The 20,069-nt window shown below is 40.4% G+C and overlaps 2 protein-coding genes across 2 annotated transcripts; both read left to right on the top strand.

The window, feature by feature from the left end:
- On the top strand, positions 1 to 1,443 carry LOC131225467 (UPF0481 protein At3g47200-like). Its single transcript, XM_058220995.1, has one exon. The coding sequence runs from the start codon at positions 3 to 5 to the stop codon at positions 1,359 to 1,361; it is 1,359 nt and encodes a 452-aa protein (XP_058076978.1). The 5' UTR covers positions 1 to 2; the 3' UTR covers positions 1,362 to 1,443.
- Positions 1,444 to 10,558: 9,115 nt separating this feature from the next.
- LOC131226005 (UPF0481 protein At3g47200-like) lies at positions 10,559 to 11,965 on the top strand. The gene has a single exon (XM_058221637.1). The coding sequence runs from the start codon at positions 10,559 to 10,561 to the stop codon at positions 11,963 to 11,965; it is 1,407 nt and encodes a 468-aa protein (XP_058077620.1).
- Positions 11,966 to 20,069: the final 8,104 nt, after the last annotated feature.

Below are 20,069 nucleotides of genomic sequence, written 5' to 3'. Positions count from 1 at the left end.
AAATGGAGAACGATAGAAAAGCCATTGAGAAGGCAGAAAACCTCAGCAAACATGTAGCAGTAGATATCAATAGTGCATGGCTCAATTCCATGAATGCGAAGCTGGCAGCCTCTAATCCAAATCCATCTACTAAAGATCCAACCACCATCTTTAGAGTCCCCCCAATCATCCGGCAGGCCGATGCAAGCAACGCTTATGATCCCCAGATCATCTCCATCGGCCCATTTCACATGTCCAACAAGCAGCTACAATCCATGGAAGAACACAAATGGCGGTACCTAAACAACCTCCTCTCTCGAAGCCCGTATAGTAAGCTGAAAGTCTGCCTCATGGAGATAAAGGCCATGGAAGCCCAAGCACGGAGCTGTTATTCTGAGAGTATCAATGTTGGTAGCGATGAGTTCGTGCAGATGATGGTAATCGACGGTTGCTTCATCATCGAGCTCTTCCTCAAGCAGGAGGAAGCCATTGGGGTGGACCCCATTCATCGGACGGCTTGGATGCTGCCGATTATAGCCCGAGACATGCTTCTCTTAGAAAACCAACTTCCTTTATTCATACTACAGCGATTGTTCGAACTTACAGTTGAATCCAGCCAATCATCTCTCATTGATCTCGCGTTTGATTTTTATAGACATTTGTTTCAGATTTACGATGGAATGCAACAATCAATGGGATCCATCCATCATCTGCTCCATTTATTTCACTTACATCTCCTCCCATCACCTCCACCAGATGACTTACACCCCAACGGTTACTCTCGCCTCTATAGCATGCCTTCAGCGGGCCCACCGCCACCGAGATTGATACCTTCAGCAACAGACCTCCAGCGAGCTGGAGTTAGATTCAAGAGGAACTCGAAAGTGTCCAGCTTCTTGGATGTAAAATTCAGTAAGGGAGTGATGGAAATCCCACTTCTATCCATCTACGAATACACAGACCATCTCTTCCGAAACTTCATGGCCTTCGAGCAATGTCATCCCATCGCCGGAGACCACTTCACCACCTACACAATCCTCATGAATTGCCTCATCAACACGTCCGCTGACGTGGACTTACTGAACCAAAACAAGATTATAGAGCATCGGTTGGGAAGTAACGACGAGGTGGCTCGTCTCATCAATGAGATGACCAATGGCGTGGCTTTCGATCATGAAAACGGTTACCTTCCGGGTCTCTTCAAGGAGGTTAGGGGCTATAGTGAGGAGGCTTGGCATGCATGGCGGGCTAGCATGGTTCGTAACTATTTCAGTAGTCCATGGGCGTTTATTTCACTCATAGCCGGCCTCTTCGCTTTCATTCTCACCACTACGATGTCCATATTCGGTATCTATTCACATTTCCACCCGCATCAGTTGTAATTCTGGTTTGATTGATCGTTTTGTAAATGGCTACTCCATGTAATTTGATTGTGATTTCTGTTTTAATTAAGATGGTTTAATAGGAAAGTATGGCAAAATTCTTTATTAATGGATGTGTACGTCAATTTCTTCATTTTCATTTTTCATTTCAAGCATGGCTCATGAGCCGGACATGGATCCAAGAACAACTGTTGTAGGGTTACCGTGCAACAAAAAAGTTATGTGATACAATCAATTCATGGTTTGTGCCAAATTATATTAGAAGGTGAAAGCAAAAATCAGGCCAGTCCAATAATCAAGGGGGCCAGCCATTGAAACCTTCTGGGGGCCGCTGTGATGTTTACATCCATCCAACGTTTTCTTAAATTGAGCCTTATTCGAATGAAGGGGAAAAAATGAATATCAGACTGATCTAAAACTTTAATGGCCTGTAACAAGGTTTCAATGGTAGATGTGTTTATTTCCACTTTTACTTGTGTTGCGGCTTATTTGAGTTTTCACTAACTTTATTTCTTATACATAATTTTTAGCTTGTGCTAGCAAATACGATAGATGGAATGGATTTCACAAACATAAGGGCTTCTATAAAAATTATAAGAAATTCTAGTCCACATGAAACAATGGCGAGGACATGACATTGCGGAGCATCTGGAAAATATGTTGGTCGATTCTAATCAAGGGTGTGGATCCTATGTGTTGAAGGCACAAGAAAATTCGGTGCTGTCACTTCTCATTGGTCCATCTCATCACCAATGACATCGGTTTACAAAATTGACCAATTTTCTCTCCTGAATAGGTTGTTTACTACATAACACAACTTTTAACATATGGAATTTCTATGACCCCACGATAATTTATGTGTTAGATCCACACTATCTATAATTTTTTTCAAATCATTCTAGAGCATGAACCCATAAATGAGGCACACTACACTACAGAAAGCAGTATGGATTGAACAATTATCATTAAAACCTTCTTAGGGTCCACCGTGAGGTTTATTTACAATATAACCTCTTCATAAGGTCGCATGGACTTGGATAAAAGAAAAAACCAAATATCAACTTCCTCAGAGCTTTCTGTAAGCCCAAAAAATCTCTACAGTAGGCATTCAATTCCACCTATTTCTATAGGGTGGCCCACTTAAGCCTTAAATCTGTCTCATTTTTTGTCTTATGCTGGAAAATTTGATGGATGATGTGGATATGAAACATACATCATAATGTGCCCACGGTAGAAGTTACACATGCCAAAACTTCCAGTTTTCTTCTCTCCTGAGGGCTATGGAATTTCTGGAGTGAAATTTACATGTGATCGGCAATGTGCACCAATGAGAAGCTACGGAACATGAATTACATGTGCTTTCAACACAGATTATATATCCACACTCTCTAATGACAGAGACGCCCTAGAGGCCCATCAGTGTCAATCTAAAGTCAACAGCCATCTAAAAGATTTGTTCAAACTACGACCCACCTTCCTCCACCACATTTTTAGGCGTGGACGGCTCAAACATCCAGCATGCAGACCCACGCCATCTGATTGCTCTGGCCCAAGCACGTCTAAACAGAGCCCAGTTTGGCTGCCGCCTAAGAACCAGCAATGTGTAAGACCCAAACTGTGGGAGCCCAACTCGATGTATGCATTATATATCTATGCCGTTCATCTATTTTGAGAGCTTATTTTAGCTCATCTTGCCAAAACTGAAGCATATTCAAATTTCGGGTGGACCACACCACAGGAAACAATAGTTATTAAAGATCAAGCTGATATTTGATTTTTCTCCTTTCATCCATGTCTGTGTGACCTTATCAGCAGAGTGGATGCTCAATAAGCATGATGTTGGACTCTGGGAAGTTTTTAATGGTGAACATTCAATGATCACTATTTTTGGTAGTGTGGTCCACCTGAAATTTGTATCTATTTCTTTTTTTAGACTGTAAACTAAAATAAGCTGTGAAAATAGATGAATGGTGTGGATATATGATGAACACATCGAGGCAGGTCCGATGGTCAAGATTTCACCCACATAGCTGGTCCGTGGGTCGCAGCCAAGTCACGCTAGGTTCAATAAGCTTGAGGCGTGAAAATAGTTTCGCTGCATTCCAGCACGCAAAATCGTGGAATGGTGGATAGAAAAACAGTATTTCCACCATGTATACGAAGCCCAACCACGTACGCCATCTGAATTTCCTCTCCTCGCATTGGAACCAACTCATGTACGGCCTTGGCGACTTTTACTCCACACGTTTTTATTGATCGTTTCAACTAGTTCTTATTTTCTTTCTCATTGGTAGAAGAAACGTAATTTATTTGATTGTTAATGATTAGTCTTTAGATTTTTCGAAACTATTCATTAAGGACTATGTGTAGCCCACTATGATGTATTTGTTTAATCTATGTTGCCCATCTATTTTGCTGCTCATTTATGGCATGTGCCAAAATTAAAGCATATCCAAAACTCAAGTGAACCACATGATCACAAAAACAGAATGGGTATTAAATGCTTATCATTAAAAACAAAGGATATGATGGGAAACATGGTGGGAATGTTCAAGGTTGTGGAAGGATATCTCCTTGCAAATCCAAATGCATGCGTTTGACCATGTTCTTATATCAGCGATATTGCAAGCCTTTCAACTTGGGTTGGGATGGTTGTTGAATAAGTTCTATTTCCTTAGGTTTGTATTTGCATGGGAACAAGAATGTTTGGGTTTGTCTTTCATTTGCACTTCATGTTAATGTTCTCCAATTATAATAATCTTTGTTTCTTCAAGGAAAAAAAAACTTTCTTATGAGTCATAGAAGTTTTGGTCGTAGGCTCGAAGCTGATATTTGTGTTTTCTCTTGTTTAATTTTATGTGATTTTATTAACAAGTTGGAAAACAAATAAACATAACTGTGGACTTAGAAAGGTTCCGACAGTGGATATCAATGTTCCCACTATTCCTTGTCGCATGGTCCACTTGAGCTTTGAGTGCTTCAATTGTGGGTTCATGCCTTAATTGAGTGGGCAAAACAGATCCGGTATAAATAAAACACACATACCATGGAGGGCCCTTCAGAGTCCATACGCTACGTAGCTACGTGGTATTGGGTTCACCAAAGGACCATAAACCTAACACGACGCGGATTGCGTCCCACCCCCGCCCGGAAGGTAATCCGTCTGGGCAGAGCTATGTGGGGCCCAACATGATGTAAGCATTTTATCCACGCCGTTAATCGTTTTTCTCATATCATTTTAAGTTATGAACCAAAACATGAGCAGGTAACGTCATTAAATGAACCACAAAGTAGGGATTTAACTTCTACCATTAAAAACTTCTTAGGAGCTGGAGAAGTTTCGGATCAAGCTGATATTTGTTTTTTCACTTCATCCACGTCTACGTGACCTTATTAATAGGTTGGATAGTAAAAAACCATCACGGTGGCCTTTAGAAAGGTTTCAACGGTGGGTGTCATTATCAGTGCAGCTTCCATTGGTGTGGTCCACTGGAGCTGTGGACCTGCCTCGTTTTTTTTGGTTATTATTTTAAAATGATTTTAGAAAAACCATGAACGCGGAGTGGATAAAACACTGACATCACGGTGGGCCCCACATAGCCCTAATCCGTCCGGGCGGGGGTAGGACGCAATCCGCGTCCAAACCTAACAGGAAAGCGCCACTTCTGCTGCCTCTCTTTTTTCCCATGTATTTTTTGTTCTTTTTTGTTTTGTTCCCAAAGTCCATGCATGGGCGGTTTAAGAGTGTGAGTCTTTCACGGGAATTTAGGACGGGCCGGATCCACGACAACGCTTTGTAGGTTAGGCCTAATCTGCAACACTGTGTGGGGCCCATCTTGATGCTTGTACAACATTCAATCCATCTGTTTTGTGATCCTCTATCCTTTTCCTGGATAAAACACCCAGTCCAATTCAAAACTCAGGCGCCCTCTACCATGTACAGTCATTTGTCAAACATCTAAAGTCATGTGGCGTGGTCTACCTGAGTTTAATTATTACTTGATATTTTCTAAGAAATTAAAAAAGGAATGATATTTTCTAAGAAATTAAAAAAGGAATTTCCATTCCTCCTTGAAGGTTTAGAAAAAGTTATCTCATCAATCCAAGAAACTGGCTTTGGATTAGTAAGTCCGGTGGGCCTCACCTTAATGTTTAAGTGAAATCCCAGAAATTGTCATTAGATTAGCAAGTCCAAACGGTATGGATAAAAAACATGTGTGTCTATTAATGGATTTTGAGAAATATGGTTTTTCCAACTGTTATAATATATATATATATATATATATATATATATATATATATATATATATATATATATGTGTGTGTGTGTGTGTGTGTGTGTGGGGGGGGGGTTCTATTATGTACCATGCATTTGATGGGTCCTCTTTAAATTATGGGATATCCCAAAAATCAGCCGTATACAGAACTCAGGTGGGCCATAGCATCTAAACTCATGTGAAAACATGCCTAAAACATATAAAAGCACTTGGCAGGGCCCACCTGAAATTTGGATGCGTCTGAAACTTGGTATGGCCCCTCATCCAAGTGGGACACACATAATGGATGGGCTGGATATGTAAACCACATCTAAGTGGACTCAAAAAACAATTATGAATGTTTTAATGGAGAGTAACCCCTCTCAACTTTGTATGTGGTGTGGTCCACATAAGTCACTGATTGACTTGATTTTTAAGCCCTGGGCCCACTATGGAATGGTGCATCTGACTGATGGGGTAGATGTTCAACATACATCATGGTGGGGCCCACACAGCTCAACTTCATGGGGAGTTCCCATGAGCTCGACCGTATAGAACCTTTTCGATATATATATAAAGACATCTGGCAATCTGTGGTAATTAACTAGCGATTAAGCGAATGCATGTAGAAAATAGAAAAAAGTCCCAACAAATGAATGTTTTGTGAGCTAGACCATCAACTCCATCCAGAGGAGTGTTAGAGAATAACTATCAAATTGGTGGTGTACAAATCGATGGCTAAATTAAGGAAATGTCAGCAGTCCCACTGACCGACTGATCAGTGTAATTTTCATTCATGCTCCGTCCATTGTGGGGCCGATGATTTGGATGTCCTAGATTGCTGCACATGTTCGCCATGTTTAGTAGATGGGTTATGGTATATGCAACTCATAGTGCACGACTCCGGACAATTTCCGTGGAACATGTAAGTATGTTTGAACAATTCGTTTCCGTAATTATTGAATTTATCGATGCCTGTAGACATGAGTGACAGTTTGAAAACCAGATTTCATGATTCCGTGCGTAGTCGAGAACATTTCCCATGTTAGAATTTTTCTCCAAGCAATTAGATTTCTCCCAAATAGGTTTTGGGTTATGTAAAACTCAATAATGTTTCTTGACTAACTTTTAATATATTATGTTCTTTTTAGTTCATTATTTGAATTTGAAAGTCAATACAGGGGACTATCGGTTGATCGAACCAGCTCGAAGGCTCTGGATCGATCCCTTCAATCAATCGAATAGAGATCGAAAATTTTCAAATTTTATATCATAAGTCTGTAAACACTTTAGGTCACCTTTGATTGATTGAACCCCACTCTTCAATCAGTCAACAAAAATTAGATTTAATTCAATTTGGGTCACTGGATAATTTTCACCATCTTCAGTTGATATACACCTCAATTGATCGAGGCCGCTCGAGGATCTCTTCAATCAATCAAACCTAGACTTTGATCAATCGAGTGAACTTCGAAATTAAACTTTTTTGTTGCTAGACAAAAATTACCTTATTCAATTGATCAATGGGCTATCTTCGATTGATCTTTCGAAGTCAATTGGGTCTGTTACATAATTCAAAATTTTAAAAAATTTAGAATTGTTCCTCTTTCTCCATAATTTTTGTAGATTCATCACATTCGTGGATTAAGTCTAAACCACCCAATAACTTTCACATCACCATGTTTGGAAAACAAGAGGATCGATCGAATCCAAGTTATCGAAGATATACAATCGTTACTTAAAATTGTTCTACAGCGGTTGTTTATAATTGATACTCTAGTTATATCGTTGTGGCCAATCCAATAATTAGATCACTCTATAATTTGAGGCACTGATATGAGTTAGCCCTTTAGAAACCTCTAACTTGAATTGATCTAGCCTGACATTGCTAGATTGCTCAAAATTGATTTTTACAACCTCCCATATATTGAAACAATGGACATAAGGCCAATGCATCCGCCTTGTTCTAGATCTAGGGTTTTTAAATTAAAATACATAATTTTTTTTAAGAAAATGGGAAGAACTTGAAAAACTCTTCTTTCAGGGGCCTCCTCTCTCTCCCCCATTTTTCCTTAGGGTTTTCATGGGAGAATTCGTCAATCCTCTAACTTTACCCTCCACCAAGAAAACCTATACCGAATGAGCTAAGTGTTTTGTTATATTATTAATTTAGAAATAAAAATTTTAATCCTAACTAAACCAATTTGATGAGGCCCAAAAATCAGGGTCATCACATCTATGCCTTCACCAAAGATGATCCACACCCCTGTGAGAAAGGTTCTCACCTATTTTTGTGTGAAATCCTTTTATTATTAGTGATCGATCGCTGAATAGTTGTGCAATCAAATCATTCTTTCACACTCGTCAAGATACCTACTAAGATTTTCTGGCAAAAATTAGGCTAGTTCCTGCCTTCGCGACGCACTGGGGACGGTCACTGCCAGTCCCGTGTCTCTGTGCAACTCTGCTTTTCTCCCAGGAGGTCCTTCCAGCTCTGCTTGATGGCCTTGTTATCTGCTGCCATTTCCAGCTGTCGTTTCCATTTTCTGCATCCTTACTCTGTAAATTTTGCTCTCAGATCTCTTCCCATATGATAGGTTTGGCCGGCCCTTGTGGGGCCAACCTGAATCTCCAATTGTACATCTTGCTCACATCAATACATAACCTTAAATTAAAAAAATAATAATAATAAATATATTTTTTTTAAAAAAAACCTCACCTGGGCCACAATGTATCAAAATAGACGGGTGGTTAGAAAAAAATTTATATTTTAATTATTATTTCAGTTTGTTTCTTTTGGCCCACCTTAACGTTGAACTTATTTGATTTTATAGGCAGGATGATCTAAGCATTGTTTTTCAACCTTATAGAAAGCTAGATGCCACGTGCCTGATTCATATTTGCACGTGTGCCCATATGTATGTAATCGGCTCTACTCGTAGACGTATATGGTTCTACCGGCTACACGCCTGTGAAATTAGCCAACCTCAACGAAAGGAATAAGCTATACACGTGATTCAACGGTGATTCGGGGTGCCCACATTACAGATGTGAGAATTCTGGGCCATTCCATCATGTATGGGCACGCAATGAACGTGCAATGGCCATAATTCGGGCCAGTTTGCTCATCAGGTGGGCCACACGGGATAAAGAAAAGAATGAACGGTTGTCAAAGAAATTGACACAAGTATGAACATGATAAGGTCGAGCACTGTCTTTCGATAACTGCTTCGAATTCACGAAATTTCTCTGAACTCCTTACAGAGACTTCTTAAATCCACAAGAAAGAAAGTAACTAAAATGGAAAATAAATTCTATAAATTTCAAAATTTATTAATGAATGAAATAAACGACTTCACAACCCTTTCAATAGGGATACGAAGCAATGAGAGAGAAATTAGATGGAAACTAAAGCTAAAACTCCTAAAATTCGCAACTTACTATAAATAATAAACTTACTATTTATAGGCAGTTGAGATGTTTATTAGTGTGCAAGGTTTTCGGCCAAAAATGGTAAGCGTCCTATTTAGCTTCACCAAACCATTCTCCTAATTATTCTAAGCTTTGGGCGCAACTCCTAAACGCACACAGTACATGAAGAGTTATATTGAAACTAAAACTTACTATTTATAGATGGAATTAAAATGGGAAATTGACCATCAATCTGGAGGTATTTTGCAAATCCGGCTTGCGCAACCCAGCGTAGTAGGGTTGGGTGGCTAAAGTAGCTTGTTCTACCCTAAAATCATATATTTTACACCCGATAACTCATTCTAGATTGGGAGATACGCCCGATATAAGCTCCGACGGTCTAGATCACTTTTATCATCAACCGGTCCTTTTCTAATCCATCTTGGCCATGAAACTGTCCGCGACATGCTCTAAACCAGAAATGCAAATGTGCCCCACTGAGGCACACCATTGTGAAGCTCTATGGAGCCCACCGTGACGTCCTTAAGGGTTGGATGCACAACTTGCGTGGTGGGGCCCATATCTACCGGTGAACCCCTCTCTCTCGGTGAGTACATAAACCAAGTTATTACAGTCAAAGTCCAATGGATTTAGCTGGACCATTTTGCAATGTTAGACAGGGAAGGCCGTGGAGCTACGTTTCCTTCCGTGACTAATCTGGAATCACCAAACCTTCTGTATTCTTAAGATTTAAGAACACGTTTTTCATGGTGTGCCCCGAAAGGCTATAGATCAGCGGTCCAAACACGGTTTTTAATTTTTTTTCATTTTAAGTGATGGTTATTCACTAAAAAAAAAAAAAAAAAATTCCTTACAAGAACGGAGAAAGAGAGGAAAACCATAGAGGTGTATTTTGTCAGAAGATCGCAACCTAATTCTCGATACATGTTTGGCTCACTTGAGAAGTGAATCAGATGGGTGATTATGACGGGCTATCTCGATGAAAGATTTATAAAAAATAAATAATAAATAATAAAAACAAAACACATACACACGTGCTTAATTTAGAAAGCTTACTGTGGCCTGGTGGATTCTTTCTAACATTCATTCGTGTGTGAAATCCCATCCTTCCAATAAGTTTTTCCCATCATGTTGATAACCTCGTACAAAAATCATCCATATCTATTCATTGAGTAAACAACATTTGTATTTTACTATTTATCAATGGTTATACATTGTTTTCTATGGTGTGTGGTCTACCTGAAGATTTAATGGATCTGATGTTTGTACTGAGATATCATCGATGTGGGCCCACCATATTGGAAGGGTTGGATGTTAGGTACACTTAGTTGGTTGCAAGTCATCCGCAGACTGTAACGTGAGGTCCAAGGATTGGAATGGAGACCTCCTCATTAAACAAAGCTCATTTATGACCTTTCAAGCCGGTTATTTTCTAGTTCTTACCCTATAAAGACTTATGAGATCTCATTCAATCACCAAATAGAAAGAAATTAATCCCATCTCCCTCAAATGGAGAAAGAGAGAATAGCCGTAGAGGAGGCAGAAAACCTCAGCAAACATGTAGCAGTAGATATCAACAGTGCATGGTTGAATTCCATGAATGAGAAGCTGGCAGCCTCTAATCCAAATCCATCTCCCAAAGATTCAACCACCATCTTCAGAGTCCCCCAAATCATCCGGCAGACCGATGCAGGCAACTCTTATGATCCCCAGATCATCTCCATCGGCCCATTTCACCGGTCCAACCAACAGCTACAATCCATGGAAGAGCACAAATGGCGGTACCTAAACAACCTCCTCTCTCGAAGCCCATATAGTAGGCTGGAAGACTGCCTCATGGAGATCAAGGCCATGGAAGCCCAAGCACGCAGCTGTTATTCAGACAGCATCGACGTCAGTAGCGACGAGTTCGTGGAGACGATGGTAATCGACGGTTGCTTCATCATCGAGCTCTTTCTCAAGCAGAAGGAGGCCACTGCGGTGGACCCCATTTATCAGACGGCTTGGATGATACCACTTATAGCCCGAGACATGCTTCTCTTAGAAAACCAACTTCCTTTCTTCATCCTACAGCGCTTGTTCGAACTTACAGTTAAATCCAGCCATTCATCTCTCATCGATCTCACGTTTGATTTTTACAGGCATCTCTTTATTAAGGATGACGGATTGCACATTACAACAAGATCCATCCATCATCTCCTCCATTTATTTCACTCACATCTCCTCCCATCTCCTCCACCAGATGAATTACACCCCAACGGTTACGCTCCCCTCCCTAGCATGCCCTCAGCAGCCCCACCGCCACCGAGAATGATACCTTCAGCAACAGAACTCCAGCTGGCTGGAGTTAGGTTCAAGAAAAACGACAAGGTGTCCAGCTTCTTGGATGTAAAATTCAGTAAGGGGGTGATGGAAATCCCACTTCTATCTATCTACGAATACACAGGCAATCTCCTCCGAAACTTCATCGCCTTCGAGCAATGCCTTCCCATCGTCGGTAACCACTTCACCAGCTATGCCATCCTCATGAATTGCCTCGTCGACACATCCACCGACGTGGACATACTCTACCAAAGCAAGATCATTGAGCACAGATTGGGCAGCGACGATGAGGTGGCCCGTCTCATCAATCAGATGACCGACGGAATTACCATCGATATTGAAAATTGTTACCTTTCGAGTCTCTTCAAGGAGGTTAAGGCGTATAGTGAGGATGTTTGGCATGCATGGCGGGCTAGCATGGTTCGCAACTATTTCAGCAGTCCATGGGCGATTATTTCACTCATAGCTGGCATTCTCGCTTTCATTCTCACTATTACGATGTCTTTTTTCAGTATCTATTCATTTTTCCACCCACCTCGCCTTCGTTCTAACTCTGTTTTGATTAATCGTATGATCGATGGCTACCCTATGTAATCTTATTGTGATTTCTGTTTTAATTAAGATGGTTGAATACTAAAGTATGACAATTTGTTTTGTCAATGGATGTGTACGTCAATTTCTTTATTTTCAATTTTCATTTCAAGCATGGGCGTTTATTTTACTCATAGCTAACATTTTCGCTTTCATTCTCACTATTACGATGTCCTTCTTCAGAATTTATTCATTTTTCCACCCACCTCGCCTTCGTTCTATTTCTGTTTTGATTAATCATATGGTCAATAGCTACCCCATGTAATCTGATTGTGATTTCTGTTTTAATTAAGATGGTTTAATACAATAAAAAAAAAAAAAAAAAAAATTGTTTTGTCAATGGATGTGTACGTCAATTTCATTTTTCATTTCAAGCATGGCTCGTGACCTGGATGCATATCTTACTGATGCATCGATTTTCAGAGCTTATTTTAGAGCATGATCCCAAAAATGAAGCGGATCCAAATTTTAGGTAGACCAGGAAATGGTTATAATTGAATACCCACCATTAAAATTTTCATGGGGCTACCTAGACGTTTATTTGCCATCGAACCATTGGTAAGGTCACAAAGACCCATATGAAGAGACCTACCTCGAGAAGTTTTTAATGGTCGATATATATATATATATATATATATATATATATATATATATATATATATATATATATATCAAGTTAACCTTAAAAATTTGTTGCCCCAAGAAGTTTTTAATGGTTGATTATCAGTTTCCTTATTATGGTCCACCTGAGATTTAGATCTGCTTCATTTTTTTAGATTATGTTCTAAAATAAGTTTTCAAAATAGATGAATGGTGTGGATGTAAGAGAAATACATCAGTATAGGCCCCACGGTCGGCGATCCCACCCACATCGGTAAACCCGTAGATCCACCGAAGCCGCCCCCTCATGGATGGCTGTGGTGTTTTTTCTCCTTTACACGTCTTCGTTGTCCTTTGGAGCTTGTTCTTATCCTCTTCTTTTCTAATTTTTTCTAATGCGGATTTCCTGCGGAAGCCTCTCGCAGGAAGTTCCTGCGCTGGAAACCTGGGTGGGGGCCAACTTGATGTTTTTGAGAAATCTATCCCGGTCATCCGTTTTCTGAGCTCATTTTAGGACTTGAGACCAAAAGTGAGAAGGATCAAAACTCAAGTGAGCCGAACTAGAGTAAAAGGTGAGTAAGAAAATTCCTACCGTTGAAATATTTCTGGTAGAAAGTGATGTTTACATGACATCCATACCGTTAGTAAAGCCATTCCTACTTGAAAACACAAATATTATCCTAATTCAAAACTTCTATGGCCCACAAATATTTTAACTATGTACGTTCAATACTCACATATTAGGCCCACTTGAGTATTGAACACGGGTCATTTTTGGCCTATTAACCTAGAAGTATCTCAGAAAATGGATGAACCGGGTGGATTTCTAAAAAAATCAAGTTGTACCCCATCCAGGCTTCCAGCGCCGGAACTTCCTGCGAAAGTCTCTCGCAGGAAATCCGCGTCATGTTTTTCCCACTCAAGAGGGTTTTGACTGGGCGAAGATGCATAACCTTTCCTAACCCGATATGTCCTGTCGGACGCGTATTTTCTGCCAAAGCCTATCGCAGGGAGTTGCTGCATAAGGATTTTGAGTGGGGCCATTGTGATGTTTGTTAGAAATCCAACCCGTTCATCCGTTTTCTAAGATCATCTTAGAACATGAGATGTAAAATGATGAGGATCTAAAACTCAAGTGGGCCATGTGAGATGAAACAGTGGAAAAGAAATATTTCCTACGGTTGGAACCTTCCCAGGATCCACCTTGATGTTTATATTCCATCCAATCCATTTATAAGGTCATCTTCACTGAGATTAAGTGAAAAAACCAAAAAATTAAACTGATACAAAACCTTTATGGCCATATAAATGGCCACTAAATTCCCATTGTTTCCTCTTAGTGTGGCCCACTTGAGATTTTGATCTTCCTCATTTTTCATCCCATGTCCTAAAATTAACTGTAAAACAGATGGACAGAATGGCTTTCTCACATACATCATAGTGGCCCCACACAGAATCTTGCACAGGAGGCTTTCGCAGGAAATCCTCTCCGTGTCCAGAGGTGTATGTGAGGATACGTTGAAGAAACGCGATTTACTTGATTGTTAATTAATAAGTTCCATGGATTTTTGTCGCCTACATTAAGGAGTATGAGTGGCCCACCATGATGAATTTGTTTTATTCATGCTGTCCATCCATTTTGCCGGCTCATTTAGGGCATGAATACAAAATTAAATCACGTCCAAAATTCAAGTGGACCACACCACATAAATGCCTACCATTAAAGACTTCATGGAAAATTTGGATCTGATATTTATGTACTTTTCCCTCGTCCAGGCGTGTGTGACTTTATTAACAGTTTGGATGACAAATAAACATCATTGTTGGACCTAAGATAGTTTCAACGGTGGATGTAATTGTCCTTACTATTTTCAATGGCGTGGTCCAGTTAAGATTTGAAATTGCTTTAATTTTACATTCATGCCTTCAAAAGAGCTTGCAAAACAGATGGACGGTATGGATAAAACACATATAGGATGGTGGCTCCACGAAGTTCATACACCACGTTGGAGTTGAGTTCACCATGCATTCCGCGTTTTTTCCTACCCGAAGTCCATGGTCTAAAATTGGGCGCCGGCAACCATAAACCTAACCAGAAAGCGCCACTTATGACTTTTTGTTTTGTTTCATTGCCCAAGGTTCATGCATGAAGCAGTATTTTATTTATTTATTATTTTTAACATGCCCAATTACGAGCGCGGATTCGGTACTACCCCCGCCTGTTGCAAGCTCGGGACAGGCAGAGGCTCCGAGCGGCCATCAAGGGGCCACCGTTATATATGAATTTTATCCGCACCGTACATCCATTTTACTATATAATTTAAGATCATTATACCAAAAATAAGACAGATCCAATCTCAAATGGACCACACTAAAGGAAGCAGTGGTGATAAGCACGCCAACCACTGAAACCTTCGTATGGCCCGCCGTGGATTTTATTTGCCATCCAACCTGTTGATATGGTCATATACACCTGGACGAAGTGACAATACAAATATCATTTTGATCCAAAACTTCCGTGGTCCCCAAGAAAATTTCAACAGTAGAAATATAATCCCCACTGTGGTCCGCTTAAGCTTGAATCCTCCTTACTTTTCGCTTTTTAATCTAAAATAATAAGGAAAAAATTGATGGACAGTGTGGATGAAATACATATATCACGGTGGTCCCTCGGAGCCGAGCCTGTCCCGAGCTCGGAACAGTTGGAGGCAGTACCTAATCCACGCCACCCACTTACACCCCCACACACCCACGCACTCATACCACCACCGTACGTGGACAAAGCTTATGCTAAGCCCAATCTTCAACGCTTTGTGTGTGGGGCCCATCTGATGCTTGTATATGACATCCCATCCATCCATTTGTGATCCCCTTTGTCCTTTCCTTGGATCCGAAAACCGAGTCCTGTCCAAAACTCAGGTGGGCCCTACCATTTGAAGTCATGGCCTCAATCTTTAAAATCAGTTGATTTTGGAATGACGTGACTTTGTTTCAGGAAAGTTTACAAAAGGTTTTCAAATAAGTTACTACAATTATCATCAGAATACTTTCCTTGGTGAGTGCAGTTCAGTTGGGCCATGCGAGAAAGGTTCGGTAGCTCTGACGGCCTCCTCTTATTGTTTACGTGAAATTCAACCCAACCACTAGGTCCTAATCTCATGTCATGTATGCCCAATGCCCAAAAACCAGCCCCATTCATGATTCAAGTACACCACGGAATTCAAAATAGTATACAGGGTAACCCTCCCCGATCAAACCGTTTCCTTGAAGTGGCCAAGCTAAATTATGGATAGGCCAGATTTTTGGGCCCCAGGCTTAAATGCTGGTGTGGCATCTAATGGTTGGAGTGGTCTTGTGTAATCACCCCAATGAGCCCATAAAAATTCAGGCATGAGCGTCTCTCTCCCAAATGTTTTCCTTAATGTGGCCAACCTAAATCACAAGTGGGCCGGCCAGATTATTTGACCTTAGGACAAATGTGTTATTATACATCTAATGGCCAAAGTGGATCCCACGTACACATCTTCGGGGGCCTCTTAAAAAGTCAAGACAGGTACCATAAAATTCATTTGTTGAGCCTAAACCTTTAATTTTTAAACAATTGGGAGAGGGATAGAGGTGGGCATTGAGTCAAATCAGACCAAGTTAGGGCTGACCCGACTCGATCCGGTTTTCAAAGAAACCTAACCCGAACTCGACTCAACTCAATCTCGAGTCCAGCATGCCTGACCCGATCTGAGTCCAAGGATGGCCTGGACTAATCAGGACCAAGTCAAGTCGAGTGCAGCGGGTATCCACAAGTTGAAATCACAACTCAAAACCTAGGTGCACTTGTTAGAATTATGGCCTCTCCATGAAACATTAAATCTAAATTTCATATATATGTACGGGTCGAGCCGAGTCAAGTCAGTACCAAGTTGGATTTCAAGTTGAGTCTAGTCGAGTTACTAGGTAACCCGAACTCAACTCGGTTTGAGTTCAGATTGGATGAAGTCTACTCAGTTCAAATCAATTCACCCACTTGGTTTGGATCGAGTCGGGTCTGAATGAGTCGGACGAGTCGAGTTTGCCGAGTCGATGTCCCGTGCCCAGCTCTAGAGAGGAATGCCCACCCTCAATTTTTTATAGGGGCAACTATGACTTGTACACCAAATCCACTCCAACCGTTAAGTCTTAGGCCTAAAAAACAGGCTAATATATGATTTGGTTGGATCACACCAAAGGAAACAATTCAGATAGAGATGTCCAACCTTATTTTTTTAGGGCCCACCATGATGATTATAAGAAATCCTCTCCCACTATTAGATGCCACACTAAAATTAGGCCGAGGGCCCAAAGTTCGGGCCTATCTATGTCTCAAGTGTGCCACACAAAGAAAAACAATTTGGACAGTCAGATTGTCCTGTACAATGTTTCCAATTATGTGGTTCACTTGACTCACAAATCGAGTTGAGTTTTGGGCCCTAGGCTGAACAAAGGGTGACAGGCCCCACATGATTGCCCACATCAAAGATGGGGCCCATGTGATGGATGGTCCATATCAAATGTGAGCCCCACATGATGGACCACTCATATTAATGTGGGCGTACATGATGGATGGTTCACATCAAAGGTTGATCTCTAATAATAAATAGCCCACATCCAAAATAGGCGGGTATAATGGACAGACTCACTTCAAAGGTGGGGCCCACACAATGAACGGTTAACATCAAATTAAGGTGAGTTTCACATGATGGGCGATGGATATTAAAGCTAGGCCCTGCATGATGGATGACCCACATCAAGTTAGCCACACATGATGAACGATCCACATCAAAGGTCGACCCTAATGATGAATGGCCCATATCCTCTCAAAGAATTCCAATCCAAAGTGGTCCATGAGTTACTGTATGCGAGGGTTAGATCGTTGTCCAAGATTTTGGACATCTCCTTCACCTATGTTCGAGGGAAGCAAATGCAATAGCTGATGATCTAGCTAAAAGAGGGAGCACTTTACAAGTTACCTCTTTCTTTGCTTCTCAGGCTGAGCTCCCCCCAAATCACTAGGGGCCTTCTATTTTTGAATAGGATGGGTCTAGGTTACTTGAGGGAAGGCTAGTTTCTTCCCCCCGTTCATATGATAGGCGAGGCTTCATCCTTTTTGTGATGCCCGCACAAAGAGATTGTAAATCTCCCTTATATATATATATATATATATATTACCTGTGAACCATTTCGCATGGACTACCTACAAACTTTTTTGAGAACTCATCATATCTGATGATTCTCGAAAATCGGAACGGTCCACATGAAGCAGAACCTCATGAAACCTCCTGATACCAATTTTTACTTTGAACCAAAACTTTGGTAGGCCATAAAAATGCAAACCATTTCTTCCTTTGATTTGAATTTCTCTTTACTATGGCCCACCAGAATCTTAGATCAGGGTGAAAATTCACCCCCTAAGGTTTCATGGGATTCTGCATCTTATGGATCGTTCGGATTCGACACCCATGACACATGTGGAAAGGTGCTCACGTGCATCGGTGCGTAGGAGAGCATCTGTGTGTGTGTGTGTGTATATATATATATATATTTCTTTAAATATATATATATATATATATATATATATATATAAAACTTCTTTAAATAAATAATTTTTTAAAAAAAAGCAAGCTCCGCATGATGAATAGCCCATGTTGAAGGTAGGGCCCACATGATGAGCAATTCACATCAAAAGTGGGTTGTACATGATGGAAAATTAACAATGGTGGGGCCCACATGATGGATGATCCACATCAAGGTGGACCCACAAAATGGACGATTCACATCAAAGGTTAGCCCCAATGATGAGTGGTCCATATCCAAGTTAGGCCCCGCATGATAGATGACCACATCAGAGGTGGGGCCCACATGATGAATTGTCCACATCAAAGGTGGGCTCCACGAGATAGGTGGTGGATATTGAAGGTGGGCTCCACATGCTGGATGACCAACATCAAATGTGGGTCCTAAATAATGGACATTGCACATTAAAGGTCCACCACTAATGATGAATGACTCACATACAAAGTGAGCTTGGCATGATGGATGACCCACATCAAATATGGGGCCCACACAATGAATCGTCCACATTAAAGGTTGGCCCCCACATGATGGACAGTGAATGTGAGGGGGACCAAACCATCTTGAGGGATAAATACTTATGATGTAAAAAAATAATAATAATAATAAATTTAAAAAAAATAAAAATCGAACATGCGTCAAATGTACTTATTTTCTGAATAGGTAGAAATTAAGATAAGCTGCTTGTGATATAACTTATCTAAAGTAACTTACAATCCAAATGCCCCTTAGATTAGTAAGGTAACTTGTTGAAAACCATTTCAAAATAGGTATGAGAATGTAAATTCTATTTTAAGTAGGTAGTTTTCCATAAAATTTTCTTTTTCTTTTAAATGTATGTTCAGCCCGATGAGGCGCATCATCCGAACGGTTTCAATAAAATATTAAACAACATGATAAGCCTCCACAGACACTCTAAAAGGTTTTTAATAGTGGACGTCACCATTCCAACTGCTTTTTTATGGTCTGGCCCACTTGAAATTTAGATAAGCCTGATTTAACCGCCATCCATCAAAGAACATGAGGCGGCCCACATGATAGGTGGGTTGGATGTCACGTCTACATCACTCTAGGCCCACACATCCTGCTATAGGTTACAACCTAGAAAGTCTTTTTTTATGGTGGGCATCGCCATCCCAACAACTCCTTATGGTGGGGCCACATGAAATTTAGATTTATTTATTTATTTGCGCCCAAAGAAAACAAATCGGATAGATTGGATTTCACATCACCCTGGGCTCCACACATCACATGGTGGGTTAAAAGCTTCACCACTAAATAAAAAATAAAAGACTTTGCAGTGGATACGGCCTCATTTAGACATGGTCTACCTGAGAGAACGTGTACTGTACAAAGGTTTGATAGCTGTAGTTATATCAGCCTAGTTTTTGTTAGAGATCTATGCGGCAGGACATTGAGGGTAAGGACCTGAGGTCGAGCACCAACTTCCGGGGATAACGGTTCTAAATCCATGCAACTTCTCTATACTCCTCACGTAGAAAATCTAGAATCCACGAGAAAAAAATAAAACAGAATAATTCTTAAAAAATCATAATAAATTGATTGATGATGAAAAAAGAGCTTACAACCTCTTAAATAATAACATAAACCTTAGAAAGAAGTTTCAGAATCAAATTACGACTAAACTCCTAGAAATTGTGACTTATTATAAATAGTAAACTTACTATTTATAGACAATCGTAACGTGTGCATGGTTTTTGTTAAAAATAGTGTCCTATTTAGCTGAACCATGATGTTCTCCTAATTATTCTAAGCACTTTCATGTTGGGCATAACTCTTAAAGCCCAACGGATAAAGAGTTATACTCAAACTAAAACTTACAATAAATAGTGAAAACAAAATTAAAACAAGATTTCAATCATCAATCTGAAGGTATTTCGCA

The sequence above is a fragment of the Magnolia sinica genome, chromosome 14, assembly GCF_029962835.1.
Source record: "Magnolia sinica isolate HGM2019 chromosome 14, MsV1, whole genome shotgun sequence".
NCBI classification, from domain to species: Eukaryota; Viridiplantae; Streptophyta; class Magnoliopsida; order Magnoliales; family Magnoliaceae; genus Magnolia; species Magnolia sinica.
Note: the sequence above shows the minus strand (reverse complement) of the source record. Positions and strands in the feature narration are given on the sequence as shown.